Source organism: Drosophila busckii, chromosome X (assembly GCF_011750605.1).
Source record: "Drosophila busckii strain San Diego stock center, stock number 13000-0081.31 chromosome X, ASM1175060v1, whole genome shotgun sequence".
Lineage (NCBI taxonomy): Eukaryota > Metazoa > Arthropoda > Insecta > Diptera > Drosophilidae > Drosophila > Drosophila busckii.
Window position 1 is genome coordinate 21,497,026 of NC_046608.1, and position 18,147 is coordinate 21,515,172.

An 18,147-nucleotide genomic window follows, 5' to 3' on the forward strand; every position below is an offset into this window, starting at 1 on the left:
TTAATTTTAACTATTTCACAGCTAGCGCTGCACATTAAATTCAAAAGTCACATTTTTATATAAAAATTCATAATAATGAATAAAAAAATTACATTTAATTTTTAAATATGCATAATATGCATAAATAATTACATTTAATTTTTATATAAATATTAACAATCCAAATGTGAATAAATAATTTCAAATAATTATTCAAAATGAAGACTGAAATTTCAAAAAGCTTAAAGCCTAAAATCTAGCTAAATTTTATAGCCTATGCTAATAATAATAATTTTAATGAAATAATTTATAAGCCACAAGCCGCTTTTTTTTCTCGAATTTATTAACTAAACAAGCGCTTTTTTCCCGTCAAATCTGGCTATTTTGGAGGTGCAGCATTCGGTAAAATTTATGGGAATTCTGCATTGCTTTTTATTTTGGAAAAGTTCAAAATTCGGTGCTGTAGTGAGATTCCGCTTGATTTTTGAGCTGTAAAGTTGGTAGATTAACTAAGAACTAAGCTAAACAGCTGGCAACACTAACTAGCGGCTAGGCAGGCCTGGCTGGTTGGCTGTGCTACTTTGCGTAGAAGCGCAGACGACATGTGTTTCGTTTGCATTACGTATACGCCATGTGTGTGTGTGACTGAGTTTTTTTTTTTTTTTGCTGCTTTGCGCCGGCCGCTCTTTGCATTCTTTTCACACATGCGTAGCCCCCACCAGTAGCACCATGGGGCATGCTAACTGCCAAGCAGAGCTGCCAACACTCAGTTGCAAGTTGCAAGCGGCAGGCAGGCAGGCGGCACAGTCGCTACTCAAGTTATTACCTTGTGAGTGAACATTTGGAGCCTTCAAGCTAACAGCATGCCTCATGCCCCATCATCAACAGCAACAACAACAACAACAACAACAACATGAGGCAAAGCTAACAATAGGCAAGCTAAGTATGCTCGAGTGTGTGTGGGTGTTGTTTGTTTGCTGTCATGTCTATGTTTGCTTTAGGTAATCATTTCAACGCAGGCACAGAGCTAAGCGAGCGCTAGTTGCAACATCTCAGATCAGCAAATGTGTGTGTGTGTGTGTGTGTTGCAGCTAAAAGCCAACTAAGGCGGCATTATGACTGCTTCTCATATAATAAATTCTCAACTCAGCTGCTGCTGTCTCGCTCTCTCTCCCTCTCTCTTTCTCTGTTTGGCGCGTTGAAGCAAACCCACAACTGTCATTAAGTTGACTCTGCAACTTTGACAGTTGGACAGCTTTTCTCTGCTGCGATCTGCCATGGCCCAATGTTGCTAACTTAATTACAAATTAATAAAGCTCAAGTTTTGCTGACCAACCGACCGACCGTCGTTAATGAAACGTTTGCTTGTGGCCAGAACTCAGCTTGTGCAACTGCTTATAATCGATAAGCCCCGTCTAAAGTTTATGCATTAAACATGCGGCTAAGATTACCTTTGCCAGTTGTGAACTTAACACGAAATTGTTCAATAACAAGACGCTTGAGCGCTTAACATTGCATTTCGCATGCTTTAGTAGCTTACACTACACTGAAAATATTATTTATTATTTTTATTTACAAGCTTAATTATTATACTAGCATAATAATGTAACTAACTCAACTCTAACTTAAAATACAAATATTTTTTAACAGCTTAAAATTTAACAGCATTTTCATAATATTTTATTAATTGTTTTCTTCCAAAAATATAAAAATGCTGTCAAATTTTAAGCTATAAAAAATATATAAATATTTTACTTAAGCATAGAGAATTTTGTATTTTATCTTATATTAACGCTAAGTAATTTTTTCGATATTCTGAAAATAAGTTAACTGCATAATTGTTTTTGTTTTAAATTCCAACATTAATGATATATAAAAATAAATACATATATATATATATATATATATATAATATATATAAAAATTAATTCTAAAAAAAATTGTTGAATATTTCAATCTGCTTGGTAAAACATTTTATCGAATTTATAGCCGTTTGCTATGATCAGAAACCGTTAATAATCATTTTATAGACTTTCATTATTTCAACAATAAATATTAAAAAAATTTACTAAATTAAATTTTAAAAAAATTGAAAAATTAAAAAACAATCATTTTATAGACTCGGTATTTCAGCAATAATTATTAAAATGAATACTATTAATTAAATATTGAAAAAAATGCAAATGCATTTTATCGAATTAATGATAAGACAGAAATCAAAACTATTTACTTTATTTATATAAATTTACAACTATAGACTTTCAGTATTTCAACAATAACTATTAAAAATATTACTAAAATTAATTCTAAAAAAAATGTTGAAAAAATTAAAAATTAATCATTTTATAGACTCGGTATTTCAGCAATAATTATTAAAATGAATAACAAAGCTATTGAAAAAAATGCAAATGCATTTTATCGAATTAATGATAAGAAAGACAATCAAACTATCTTAATTTATTTATATAAATATAGAACTATAGACTTACAGTAATTTGAATTTTGTTTGTCACTCGAATTTAAAATTTCAGCTGTTGCTGTGTTTTCTTTCTCTACTGTTTAATCAATTTTATTTGCTTAGTTTTTGTGGCTTAAATAATATAAATCGATCGCTTTTAGCTTTAAAGTCCCAGAGCTTGCAATTAATTTCATTTCATTTTGCTATCGAAGCCATAGGACGACACATCGGTCTCTGTCTAATTGTTTGTGTTGCTCTCTCGCTCTTTGCTAATCACTTGCAGCAGTCTTTAGCCTTAGCTTGGCCTGGTTAACTGAAAAACCACATGTCACATGCCTTGCTCTAGCATTTTCTCTTTGTTTGTGTGCGTGTGTGTTATTTTCTCATTTATCAGTGGGTGCTTTGATAAGACGCAGCTTTATCAACTTCATAAACTATATGAAAGCGAGTGGAAAAAATTTCTAAGCAAAGACAAAGGCAAAATAACATAGAAAAAAATGTTGTAGCAACAACAAAAGCCTTATAAGCTTTATGTGGCACACACACACACACACACACACATGTGTGTACTGCATATTTTGGCAGCATGTGTGAGGCAGGCACGCATACTTGCCACATGCTGCAGGCAGCTTGCAACACCTGCTAATAGTTTTAAAGCAAATAGCAGCTTTATGCCTATGAGTTTGGCTGCAACTATTTCCATTGGCCTTTTGTCTATAATCGCGCCCAATAGTATGCAACAACTTGTAAGCCAAATTAAAAGCTAAACATTGTTAGTCGCTTCCGCTTGCTGCTCTTGGGGTCAACGCGGCGCCTACGCAATTATTTTCCATGCTCCAATTTGAGTGCAACAAGGCAAAGCAACAATAAAATAAACAAAGCGACAAGCAATTGCTCTGCTACCAATATATAGTCATAGCTATAATAATAATAAATATGCGCATAGTTAGTATTATATACTCATATTATTAGTTATAAAATTTACATACAAAGTTGTTATTTCAAATGTGTTCAAATGATGAAATCGAAAGTTTTTATTACAAATATTGAAATAATTTAAAAATTAAATGAATCTTGCTAAATGCATATAAATAATTATTTTCTACATTATTTTGCTAATTAATAGTACCGAATAATATTAATTCTACTTGAATTTTTTATTACAAATATTGAAATAATTTTAAAGTTAAATATATCTTGCTAAATAAATAAAAATAATTATTTTCCACATTATTTTGCTAATTAATAGTACCGAATTATTTTACTTAAAATTTATAACTAAATTAATTCAAAATATTTCAGCAGTTTCAAAAAATTACTTTCAATTATTAAATTTATTGATTTGATGTTTTTAAAAAATATTGAAATAATTTTAAACATTAAACTAATCGAGAAAAAATCATAGAAATAATTATTTATTATTATTTAATTAACTAAATTATTAATTAAAAGTATTTTTGCAATTTCAAAAAATTACTTTCAATTATTAAACTTAATGATTAAATCGAAAATTTGTATTAAAAATATTGAAATAATTTCGAAAAATCAATTACATAAAAATAATTATTCTCTACATTATTTTTTCGAATTATTTTAATACTCGCTGAATTTTTAACTAAATTATTAATTGAAAACATTTTAGCAATTTCCAAATAATTCAATTATTTTTTAAATAATCATCAATGTTGTCGAAATATATTTAAAATAAAATGTAAAATAAAAATGTTTTCAATTATTTGCGTTAGATTCAAATATTTCACAACTTTGAGAGAATAATTTCAACTAGCCTTGAACAATTATTAATACAATTAATATCAGCAAGCAATTTTATGCACAAAGTTTAAGTTAGTGTATATTAATATTTTGTATTACTTTAAATACTTTGAATAGCATTCAATTTATTTGCAAGCCAAGGCTTAAATATTGAACAACAGCAGAAGGCTAAAGCGAACTTGCTTTTGCATTAACATGGCCTGTTTGCATTTGCACTTAAATAAAAAACGTAATGTGGGGCATTAAGCTGATAGAGAGAGAGAGACAGAGAGAGAGAGAGAAAGAGAGAAGCGAACGCACGTTGCCGAGTCAGTTGCATTTTTATTTGTATTTTTTTTTGCTTCTTGTTTGTTTGCAGCAGCAGCTGCAACAGCAGCAAGTGTGGCATGCAGCTTAAGTATGTTGCAAGTGTGCCAAATGCAAAAATAACAATAAACTCGCGCGCGTTGCCAGTAACAATTTTAAGCTCACACACACATACGCAGAAATTTAATTAAATAAAGTTAAATGAAAATGTACTAAACTTTTGCTTTGTTTGGTTTAAATGGTAGCATTAATCATAATACTTGGGAAACGCGCCATTAGCAACTGGTTATAACGCATACGCAGCGTAGTACATTTTGTTGCATTTCCTGTGCCTGTGCCTGCGGGGGGGTGGGGGGCGTGGTCAATTGCAATTGCATTCAATTGATTTTGCTTGATTTTCTCTCGTTTTCGCTGTTAGTCGTGCGCATTTCCTGTGACATCAATCGCACCCATACAGCTTGCAATTCATTCATGCCACACACACACACACACACAATAGTTTATGCATATTTCTGTGTGGCGCGGGTACAGCTACAGCAGATCGCTTGCATTGTTCATTGTCTCTTGTTTGTTTTGTCCGCTGTGCTGTGCTGCGTGTGGCAACCGCAAAAATATTTAATTACATGCCAAAATGCGCAATGTCAGTCAAAAATCAACTCACTTGACTTGTTACTGCCACTGCCGGCGTATCATAGATTTACAAAAATAAAAAGCCGCCGCCGCACACATTTTTCGCTTGAAGCCGCCGCGGGGCGCACAGTGTGGCGAAACAGCAGCGCAACAATTTCCGCTACATTATTTAGAACATGCAAATAAAATTAAATTGAAAACAAACTAAATTATGGTAGCCAAACATTAGATTAGGGTGCATCGATTATGAAAGTTGCACAAATATTGGCAAATAATTTTAATAATATTTTCATTTTAATAATGTAAATATTTGAATGCATTTATTATTAAACAAAACGCATTCATTTTGTTTAGCAGCTGAACAAATAGTCAACTAGTATTATTTACGTTTGTGGTTAATTATTTTATGATAAATTAAAATTGCCACAATTATTCTAAAGTAGTTTACAGTAATAGAAAAAAATTTCTTTTTAGGTCGTACATTATTTTTATTTATATTTGAGAATAGCATCCAATTAGATATTTAGATTATTTTTTTACTTTAGTTAACTTTTTATTTTCTAGATTAATTCAAATTTTGATTTTTTGACATTAGCAACAAGTAGATAAGATACTTTAGTTGTCTTTTTATAACAAAATAAATTGCATATTTATATATTTATTAAAATTTTAAATATTTGTAAACTAATTAATTAAGTAAAAAAAGTAGTTTAGAATAATAAAAAAAATTTATTTTTAAGTCGTACATTATTTTTATTTATATTAAATTCCAATTTTGATTTTTTGACAATAAAAGCAATAAAATAATTAGTTTTTTTATATAGTTGACTTTTTATAACAAAATAAATTGCATAATTATTAAAATTTTAAATATTTGTAAACTAATTAATTTAGTTTAGTGGTTAATCTTTTTTCTGTTTATTTTTAACAATTAAATTTACTTTTGCTCTCAACTAAAAAAAAAAATTGTGGATGTTTCATCTGCTTAAAAGTAATAAATGCAAGTCTTCAATTAATCTGCAGCAATATTTGATAAGCTTAAAATATTTGACAGCATTTATTAATAAAAAATTTGAATAAATATTACTAATCATGTACATTAAAATATTATAAAAATTATGTGCAAATAATTCGAATAAAAATTCACTGTTGACAAAAAGAAAAATAAATATTGAGCCTACCCACTGTGCCAGCAACTGTCAGTCATTGTTGTTGCTCTGGCTCTAACGGCTTTTATAGATAAAGCGCACACACACTAACACAAACACACACACACACACATACATAGAACATGTTGTATTATGACTAAGCACGCAAAACAACAAAAACAACAATCTCATTACTAAAAACAGGACCACAACACAGACACAGCCTGTCGTCCTATCTAGCCAAGAGTGCGCCATTGTAAACACACACAGCAACGCACACACACACACACATACACCCACGCACACATGTAGACAATCTCCTTGCGGGGCCATAATTACTTCCTGCGCAACATCGCCGCTTTTTGCACCACACGGTTTTTCCTATATTCGCTGCTTTACTTTCTTTTTTTCAAATATTTTCGTTGCCAACAAAATTATTGACATGAACGTGGCCCTAAGTGAAAAAAGGTCTCTAACCCAAAAGCCTACTTCAGGCCAAAGGCTAACGAGTAAAAACCAAACAAAAATGCGCGCAAGTTCGTTAAGGCCAAAGACTGAACACACTACATAGGCTAAAATATTATAAACAATTCGAATTAAATATTTAAAAATTGAAATTTAAAAAAATAATAAACTAATATACAAATAATGTATAAATGATTATATATTAATATTAAATTTAAAAAAAAATTAACAAATAATAATTAAAAAATGGATATATATAATGAAAATAAAAAATACAAATTATGTAGAGTTAACATTTTATGCATTACACAATTAATTACTAACTACACAAAAATAATAAATAAAAATATCCACTAACTAAAAATGATTAATAAATTAATAAACAAATACAATAATTTAATGATTGCATTAAAAGAAAAGAAAAGAATATAAAATATATATAAAGAAGAAGTATAGTTTGTACTATCGCTGAGCGCCAATACTTTCGTTTAAAAACAAAACAAAATAATACAATAGATCGACCAAAAATTAAAATATATTAAACAAATTATATAAAATAAATAACAAGAAAAAAAATTAATATAATGTTTAATATAAAAATATAATAATTAAAACAAAAAATGTTACCGAATTATTAAAATTAACATTTATTTATTAACAAAACTAATTACTAAACAAACAAGTAAATAGTTAAGTAAGACTAAAAATTAAAATAAATTATAAAAAATTATGAACTATTCAAATTTGTAGATTATATATGAACTACATTTTATGGATACAATATTATTTAAATATATGCTAACATATAGTTAGTTAGTGTATTACGCAAGTTAGTCCAACTTAAGCAAGTTAAAGCATTTGGCGCTCGTTGAACTTTGTTAAAGCAAAATAATCGGCAGCACACAAACTGAGCCAAAAACTGTCGTATCATCCATCTAATGAATGCAAATATACTCACAATAAGTGTTGTTACAAGCACACACACACACATGCATAGCTGTGTGTCTATGTGTGTGTGTGGGGTGAAATGAAATGGCGGAATTAATTTTCACGTGGAAAATAATGCGAACATTATTAATGTCAGTCAAAAAATAATAATGTGTATATACGTCATAACGTTAAATCTATAAATAGGCTAACAATTTCTATTTGTTTACGCTCGTGCTCTCTCTCTCTCTCTGTAATCAACAGTGTGTAGTTAATATCTAAAAATAACGCTAATTGATTGGCTTTGTAGTTATAACAAATTTGAGTTCTAAATTTACAAATATTTATGGCAAACAAAACAAAAATAGCAGTCGTTGAACTTAAACTTTTGACTTTAAATTCGAAAGTTATAGGACAAAAATAAAGTTTGAACTTATTTTTATTGACATATTGCTATCAATGCAAAGCTACAGCAAAATCTTTATTTAATGTTACAAAATTTATCCTAACGCATTGAAAAATTTTAGCTTTTGCTGATAAAATTTCTATATTTTTTTTATAAAAATATTGAAATGCAAAATGTTGCTCATATTGATATTAAATAGGAAAAAATCAAAAATAGTTTAGCTGCTATTTTTTTATGATATTTACAATCAGCAAAATTTTGTGTGACTAAAATAAAAATAATAATAAAAAATATAAGCAAAAAAAAATGTTTGAAAAACTCTGAATATTTCAACGAAATAGGTAAAATAAAAATAGGCGTGTCAACAAAAAGGGGCGTAAATTAAGGCTCAGGCAATATTTATTTTAAATTTAATATTTTCATTAAATATAATCATTTGTGATATGTATATTTTATATAAATATTTCATTTATTAAATGCATGCAACATGCAACACTTGAGTGCGCAAAAAAACTTTAGCATTGCCATATAGTAAAAAATTAATATTTTTAAGGCTTAAATATATTTTTTTTTACATATTTTTAAACCATACTTGCAAAAGTAAAATGATATTTTAAAAACCACTCAATACTTTTAAAATTATTGCAAAATGCAGCTCATTTTTTTTGTTGTTGTTGCATGTTGCACATGCAGCTGCCACATGTGTGTGTCTGTATTGAGGCTTGTCCTCTGGTCATGTTTATTACACGTGCTCATATCTGCCTGAGCCTTGACTTGTGTGTGTGTGTGTGTGTGGGTCTGGGGACCTGATGGATGCAACAGTTGAAATTACATTTATGGGTAGCAAACGAAATGTAATTGCATAGCATTTGGCCAATGCAAAAAGCAAACTGTTAAGTGCAGCAGGAGGCAGCACACGAAAGTGAAATTCAGTTAATAAACCAAATTTGCTGCAGGACTCTTCAGTTTATTCCAAAGTAGCTCTGTGTAATTTAATGATTAACTGTTAAAATGGAATTGAAGTGCCAAAGGAAAGCTGTCTAACGGTAAATTGAAAAGCTGGAATATTCTGGAAATTAATGAGAAATTTATTATAGGCAGCTTTTCCTTTTTAGCAACTATCAGTTGTCATATGAACTGAATTTTGAAAGATTTTTGCAGTTTAAGTTTGTTAAATTAACTAACTTCATGTTTGTCTGCAGCAATAATTTTGTTTGATTTATTTTCTTCTATAGCCTAAATTGTTACTTGCTAAAATTAACAAAGTTTTACTGAAAGACTAATAAAAGTTAATTCAATACTATTTGCATCATTTAAAAAGAACGAAATTTGACTTAGAAAGCTTTTCAAGTTGCTTTATATGCTTATAAAAATTTTTAAAAATTATTTGTTTAAAAATATATATTTTAAAAATTTAATTTAAAATTTGTATATAAAAGCTTCCCAAGCTAAATTTTAGCAACCTTTGTATAAACATTATAAAAGCTTTTATTGTTAAAAAAAAAATATTTTTATAAAAAATTTAATATAAAATTTTTACGTAAATTATACTGCAGCTAAATCTAAGCTACTTTATATGCTTATAACATTTTTTTTAACAATTAAAAAAATATATTTTTATGAAAACTATGAATGAAAATTATGAATGCTTTAGTTGCTTAAAAAAATGTTATAAAAAATTTAATTTCAAATTTTGGCATAAAAAATACTAAAAATTAATAAATTTTACAAAGCAAGCTAATTAAGTTATTTAATTTTTTTTTAACAATATTTATCATTTATACACAAATGTATTTTTATTTAACACTTAATTTATTAATTTAGCTGCTAGCGTAAAAAAATGAATTAATTTTGCTTGTTAATCTAAAATTAAAGTTAATTGCAGTGGAAAATTGCAATGCAGAACTTTTTGGGTAGCAACTATAAACTAGACACATGTCGAAAGTTGTTGCTGTTGGCCAAGTTGAGTTTTCAGAGTCTGTTGCGTGTTGATGTTTGCCATGTGCATAAAGAGAGAGAGAGAGTGAGAGAGAGAGAGAGAGACAGAGCGCAAAGGGCATTGGTAACTTTATTTAAAATTGAAAGCAAACAAAATTGCTGCTAAGCATGCTTGCAGCCAAATATTGTAGCAAGTTTAAGTCAGTGATTAACACACACACACACACACAAACGGGCAGACGAATTTTGGGCAAAGTGAAAGTAATTTGCAGGCGAAAATTTGTGTCAGCTTTGTTGGAAGTTTTATTTGCTACTAGGGCAAGCGACTGCTGCAAATAATAGAGCACTAGACTCGAGACTGACTCTGTAGCTGGCTTTGAATGCAATACAAATGGGCGCAGGCAGTCATCAAATCAAAAGCTAGTGCTGCTAACTTGGCTAACAGCAGCAGCAGCAGCAGCCAAGCACTAATAACAGACAGGCAACGTTTAAGAGCTTGAAGCTTTTATTTAATGCAATTGGCAATTAAGTTTGGCAGCTCGAAAGTTTAAGTTCGAGCAATGTTTTTTTTTTATATTGCTATCTCTTTCATGCGCTCATACACTTTGTCGTTTTTATCTTTGCAGCATTAATACGGTTAAGTACCTAAAACGCCAGCGCGTAGGCTCAAGGCGGCGCCAGCGCCAGCAGCGCGCGGCAATGCAGCAGCAGCAACAACAACAAAAGCCAAAAGCTTAAGCAGCAGCAAATTGTGACGCGTGCGTCCAAGTTCAGTTCATAGTTCAATTGAAGGTGAAAGCGACGCTTAACACACACACACACACAGAGACAAAACTAGCAGCACTTAGTCTCAGCCAACATGTCCAGCAGCCATTCGGGCACAATTGGCCGTAAACGCGTTGGCAGCGGCAGTGCAGCAAGCACTAACAGTGAATTTTACTATGGCAGCGCCGCTGCTGCTGCTGCTGGCGGCGAACATTTGCGCAGGCAGCGATCCGCCGAATGGCATAGCCATCGACATGGACATGGTCATGGCTATGGTGGCGGCGCTGGCGCTGGCAGCAGCAGCGAGGATGAATATCAAAATACAGGACAATCGAGCGCCTTTGATACGCAGCTGTTGGCCCAATTGCTGCTGCAGAGCCAACAATTGGCAAGTAAGTAATCAAGCTTATACCAACGCATTTAGCTTTAGCCAAGTTAGCAGCCAATTGCTTAAATTGCATGCTGCTAACTTTAGTAGCGTTTAAACTATTTGATAAAAATAACAAAACTTGATGATTTACACATTCGTTTATTTATATGTGTTGCGTTCTGAGCATTTCTAGCTTCTTTTGATTTTTTCTTATTAGTGCTGACAGCGAAACTTATCGATAACTATCAACACTATTGAATTGAAACAAATGTGTTGACTAAATTTAAAAAAATTTATATAAAAAGGATTAAGCATTTTTTTTATTTATATCTGTTGCGTTCTGCGCATTTCTAGCTACTTAACTGTTTTTTTTTATTAAACTTATCGATAACACTATTGAATTGAAACAAATGTGTTGGCTAAATTTAAATCGACGGCATCGACTGCTACTTTTTGCTTTCAGAATTACAAATTTTTTTTATTTATATCTGTTGCGCTCTGCGCATTTCTAGCTACTTAACTGCTTTTTTTTATTAGAGATGACAGCGAAACTTATCGATAACTATTGAATTGAAACAAATGTGAAACAAATAATTAGCACTGCAACTTTTTGCCTTAAAAATTACAAATTATTTTATTTAAAAAGTATTTTGAGTAAAATTGCAAATTGCCACGCTTTTCACTTTTGGCATGTTTATTTATTAAATTAAACTTTAACATAGTTCAACTAAATCATTGTTTAACTATTAATTTTATAAGTAAATCACTCACTAGAAATTGAGAAAATATTAAATTAAATCAACATTTGTAATGTTTTAGAATATTCATAAATTTCTATTACTTGTGACATTTTTAACTCAAGTCACGTTTATTTCAAATACTGCTAGTTATCACATCACATCACTGCTTATTTTATGCAGTTACTCAGAGCAATTATTGCAATCAAATACTAAATTTCTTAAAATTGCTTCAGATAAATCAGTTGAATTACTTAAGCTTCATTTAAAATTATTTGATGCGCTAGAAAATTAAATTTCTAATCAAAATATATCTTTAAATAAGTAGCAACATTTTTGTATTTATAAATAATTTTTTTAATAATAAATAAGCTACTTAATAGCAAAGATATAAAATTAATTAGACAAATTTGTATTGAACTAAAAATCGACAATGAAGTTATTTTTTTATTCGAATTTATTATCCCAATCTATAAGTTTATCAGGTTTAATTTTTTTATTTAATTTAATCTTAAATATTTTTGTGTAATATTTTTCTTTTATCGTCGACTGTTCATAGTTGACATTAAATAAATAAAAATTGTAGATGTGTCGCATAGTTGGATAAACATTTATCTAATACGAGTAGTATTTATTACTTTTTTTTTCTATTCTTTTATTTAGAGCAATTTCAAATAACAATTATTTTTATTAAATTATTGCAGTTGTCAGCATTGACTTTAGTTTTTATTTCTATAGACGTCGACATTTTTTGAAAATTCTATTTTTGTTATGCAGAACGCCACAATTTTTACAAAACACTAGACTCTGCGACAAAAAAAAATATTATTTGCCATAGTTGTTTTATTTATTTTCTTTGTATAAAATTACGTGCAATCCATTTGTATTAAACAAATAAGAATATAAATGCTAAGCTAGCAATCCATTTGGCTATATAGATGGCCTACTAAATATTCATTATTTTATTTAATTGAATTATTCAGTAGACAGTAGTCTAGGAGCAGTTGGTCTATTGGTCCGGCGGGACAATTGTCTGTCTGTCTGTCTGTCCGACTGTTGCGCCTCTGGCTTTGGCTTTGGCTTTGACGCTGATTGGATTCGTTGCTACTCTCGTTGCGACTCAATTCAACTCTCTATGCCAATTGGATTGCATTGATAGTATTTCTCATGCTGTTTCTTTTTTTGCGTTGTGGGTGGGGGTTTGTTAGCTGGGTGGGTGTTTTGGTTTTAGTAGCCATGGGGCTCATTGAGCAGAAAATGAAGAGCGAGAGAGAGAGAGAGAGACAGCGAGAGAAAAAAGAACACTTGACATAGTTATTTGTTGCTATCGTTTGGTCAACAAATTTCACTTTACGTTTCCTTCTTTTTTTTTTTTGAGCTTTTCTATTTTGTTGTTTTTTATTCGATGCCACATTTCTTTATATACCCTAGACAAATTGACTCTAAGCAAAGGCGTAAGAAATCGTTTGAAGTTAGAAAAAAATATATATATATCAATATAAATGAAAATATAGAAATAAATTTTAATACGAAAGCAAAATAGAATAAATAAATATATTTTAAATATTCATTAAATAAATAAATACAAATATTTCAACTTGGCGCCATAAAAAAAAAAAAATATAAACAATAATTACAACACAAACAAAAATTAAAAACTAATTTAATCAAAAAAATAACTTATGGAAAATGTAAAAAAATTCAGATTTGCATATTAAATATCTAATTATTAAAAAAATATCAGAAACCGTTGAAAAAATAAATCAAATAATATATAAATAAAACTAAAATATATGAATAAAATCAAAAAAAAATTATAACAATTATTATATAAATGTAAATCTAATCACACACACACACAAAAATAAATTAGAATATAATAAACGATATTAAAATATAAAAATAAATTTAAATATAAAAAGAAATTGAATATAGAGAGTAAATCATAATTAAATATAAAAGTATTTAAGAATGAAGTTTTTATGCATCAAAAACAAATAAAAATATTAAAATATAAAAAGTATTTAAATATAAAAACCAACATCATCAAAAACTAAATAAAAATATTAAAATATACAATATATTTAAATATAAACTAAATAAAAATATCCAAATAAATAAAAATTAAATTTTAATATCATAATAAAATATATAAATAATTTTAAAATATATTCTGAAAAGTGATAAATATAAATTCGAATATAATATAAAAATAAAGTGAAATGCAAAATGAAAGCTAATTTTGAGCTGCTTTTGTATATTACACATACGCAGCGTAAATTGCATTTGCAAAGGGTATTAACGAGTCGTGCTGCCTCGCTTGCCACTTTGATCATTGCATTGTCGCTTTCAATTGAGCGACTGCAAACAAATAAAGTTTATGTTCGGCGATAACCGAGAGTCAATTGCAAATAGTATAGTATACTATATACCGATGCTCGAAGCGATGCTGCCGCTGCTGCTCTTAAATGAATGAGACTATGCAGCTGCCACACACTTGGGGCGCGCGAGTGTGAAAATGTGTGTTTTTGTTTTTGTGCAAAAAGTTTCCAATAAAATTGCGTTTAATTATAGCAGCGAGCAGCAGCAGCAGCGTGTGGAGCTAAAATAAAAGTCAATTGCCTGGCGGGAGGGAGGGAGGGAGCAGCAGAGCAGATTGAGTAATATTTGCAGCAGCTACAATTCAATTACGTAGCGAGGCGCGAGTGGCAAGTAAAATGTGGCAAGGGGCACATTCTCAATGCTGCGAAACTTCAGTCAACGCCTAATCGAAGCATAAAAACGCAAATCGCCGACTGACGCGCGATTTTTATGGCCCGCCTGCAGTTTTGCGTGCTTTGTTTTGCTCTCTCTCTCTCTGTCTTATTTACGTTTGTGTGTGTGTATTTGCTTTTTATTGTCTGTTAATATTTAATGCAATTTACGATTCATTTTTTATAACCTCCATAACTTTTGATGCACCCAACTCACTTTTGTAGGCTTCGCCGCTTTCGAGTTTCTATGTAAAAATCTCACTCTCAACTTTACGCTGAGAACTTCAATTTTGAAGCTAAAACGGGCAGCATGTGTTTTGCTCATTTGTTTTGTAAACAATTCTATTGAAATTTAGCTTGAAAATCACGGCAAATTTCTTTTAAATATTTATTTCTTTTATATATGTGTTTAGTTTAGCTTAAAAACTATTTTATTTTATATATTTTATTAATATAAACTAAAAATGAGAAATGCCAATTCAATAAATTTTATTTTAATAATTAGCTTAATATATTAAAATTTACTGCACTTGCTTTATTTCAATTTGTATATTTATAAAATTGTGCACATTTCACAAATATTTTTATAAATACAAGATTATTCTTAATATAACAACAAACTCAAAACCTCATTAATCTACAATTTATTTTGATTATTTTATCAATAATTTTAGTTGAAAGCTAAAGCCAACAGTCTGATCTGTATGATGTTAAACAAATGCGAATATTTTTTTTTAATTTAAATATTAATTTTCACATAGTGCACTATTTTTTTTTTATATAAACTCATAAACAGAGCAATTAAAATTGAATTTATGATTAGAAAACGTTGATTAAAAACTTAAAAATATTTTTAAAAATCTTAGCCAATGACTAAGAAATTAATTTTAGTTATAAAAAAAAATTACACAGTTTCAACATAAATTAAGTTAATTTTTTATTGCCGATTGTGATATACAAATTATACATTAATTTATGCACTATTTATTTACAAAACAAATATAATAACAGAGCTAGTCCTGTGCAATTTACTTAATATATTATTCAAAAATATGCTGCATATAAAACAACAAAATTAAAAAATTATTTTTATATCATAATACACTGTTTCAACATAAATTAAGTTAATGTTATACAAAAGATTTATTGCCGATTGTTATTTACAAAATTTATATTAGTTTTTATGCAATAGTTATTTATTTATTTTATTTATTGACGAAACTAATATAATAACCTTAAATTCTTATTCAATAACAAACAACAAAATTAAAAAATTATTTTTATATCATAATACTTACAATTATGTTTATCTTTATTTATTTAACAGGCATGGAGCACTATAACTCGGACTGCGAGCCCGACTATCTGCGTCAGCGCACACGTCGCAGCGGCGATGCTGCCGCCGCCGCCTCAGCCGCAGCCGCTCCAGAGGTCACCTATGCACAGCCGCATCGTGTGGCAGCAACAACAACAACTGTAGCATCGCCATTAAAATTGTCCAACATCGTGTCGGGTGGCAAATATCAGAGCAATGCCAATCTGGGACTGTTTCCCAACAGCACAAGCAGCAGCAGCAGCAGCGGCACGTTGACTGCAGCTGCCGCCGCCGCTGTGCGTAGTACAAATCCATTTCTAAGTGGCAAATATGCAGCAGAAGAGGCAGAGCCAGCAGCAGCAGCAACAACAACAGCAACTGGCAATGGTTATTTGCTGGCAGCTTCGGCTTCTTCTTCAACAGCAGCTTCAAGCAATCGCAGTCGAGCACGCGGCGGCAGCACATTGAATCGCTTGAGCGGCATGACAAGCAGCAGCAGCGGCGCCTCTGCCTTGTCCGTTAATCGCAGCGATTCGCTAAAGCAGCAGCAGCAGCAACAACTGAAGCTGCCTGCGCTGCATTTGCAGCAGCTCAGCTGCGATGCAGATGCAGAGCTGGCGGGCAGCAGCGAATCGGAGCCACCGCCAGAGCCAGCGCCACCGGAGATACCACCGCGTACGCAATCCTTGTTAATGTCCTTGCGTAAACATTCCGACTACAAGTTGAAGTATGAAGAAAAGGGGGATCAAAAACACGAGGAATTTATACCAACCAGCCAGCTACAAAAGGGTAAGTTCAACAGCAAAGGGAAATTCACAAAAAAATATCCCTGCAAGCTTTTGGGACTGCAGCTGTTAGCTTAACAGAGAGCGCGCGCGCAACTGTTAGCTGCAGCTGTTAGCATTAACAGCATTGAAACTAAAGCTGCGCTCTCTGATTTTACAGAATATATAATCAGCGATAATCTGCGTTCAGTCGAGCAACAATTGAATGCACTTTCACCAGCTGAAACACAGGGGTAAGTCACAAATAATTATTATTTTATAATAAAAGTTACACGGCAAGCAATTCAAAGGCTAAAACATTTTTATATAAACATTTACTTAAACAGCAAAATTTATGCTGTGACCAAACTAAATATTTTCGAAATAGCAAATAATTATTTAGCTTATGGGCAAAGCATTTTTATATTTAGTGCAAACTAAATAATTTTGTTTTGGGAAATATTAAAATATAATTATTTAGCTTATGGGAAGACGTTTTTATATTTATAAATAATAACAAAATTAATGCTGCGCGCAAACTAAATAATTTTGTTTTGCGAAATATTAAAAAATAATTATTTAGTTAATGGGGAAAGCATTTTTATATTTATAAACAATAAAAAAAATTAATGCTGTGCGCAAACTAAATAATTTTGTTATGACAAATGTTAAAAAAAAATAATTATTTAGCTTATGGGGAAAGCATTTATATATTTATATACAATAAAAAATAAAAAAAAATATTAAACAAATATTAAAAAATAATTATTTAGCTTATGGGAAATTTATAGACTGCCATAAGTATTTTTTTTTGGTGTGTTAGAAGCAAAAAATTCAAGATGCTGACAATATAAATAAATATATAGAACAAATGATGCATATGGGAAATTCTATAAAATAGACAATTCCTTTTCTTAAGGGCAAACATTTATTAAATTATTTATGTTAAAACAGCCGAAAGCTTTCATAGCTATGGCTGCTGCTCCTGTAGCTTTAGTTTTAACTATAAAGTTATAAATAAATTTAACATAAAACAGAAAATGAATGACAAAAATTCGTAGAATTGGGCGATTTAATATATTAATAAACAAATGTGCAACTTTAAAATTAATTATAGGGATCCTCGATTGAAAATATCAAATAATAGCTGATTGCATTAAATTAAACAAAATTAACATTAGTCACATTGTGACTATTTCATTTTACAACATTAAATTAATTGATTAAAAGTAAATTAGAAATATAAATTAATTTGAATGCCTTGAGGGCTGCTGCAAGCGCCCAGAGAGCGTCGAGAGAGTAAATAAAATCATAAATTTGATTGGAAAAATATGGCGCTTGGCATATTTATAAAATGCTGGGGGCTTTGGGTGGGTTGGGTTGTTGGCTTTAAAGCCGCTTACAATAGTTGGG

General features: G+C 30.1%; 1 protein-coding gene across 1 annotated transcript; it reads left to right on the forward strand.

The window, feature by feature from the left end:
- The first annotated feature begins 10,681 nt into the window (after nt 1-10,681).
- On the forward strand, nt 10,682-16,992 carry LOC117134949. Its single transcript, XM_033294527.1, has 4 exons — nt 10,682-11,187; nt 15,983-16,231; nt 16,577-16,759; nt 16,916-16,992. Exons 1-4 carry the CDS (start codon nt 10,890-10,892, stop codon nt 16,990-16,992), a joined length of 807 nt encoding a protein of 268 aa, XP_033150418.1. The 5' UTR covers nt 10,682-10,889.
- Nucleotides 16,993-18,147: the final 1,155 nt, after the last annotated feature.

Excerpts from the sequence above, each read along its gene's own strand:
- LOC117134949 (XM_033294527.1), top strand. The coding sequence starts at position 10,890 with ATGTCCAGCAGCCATTCGGGCACAATTGGCCGTAAACGCGTTGGCAGC. Across the intron at positions 11,188-15,982 it reads GCAGAGCCAACAATTGGCAA|GCATGGAGCACTATAACTCG; the intron begins GTAAGTAATCAA and ends TTTATTTAACAG. Across the intron at positions 16,760-16,915 it reads AACCAGCCAGCTACAAAAGG|AATATATAATCAGCGATAAT; the intron begins GTAAGTTCAACA and ends CTGATTTTACAG.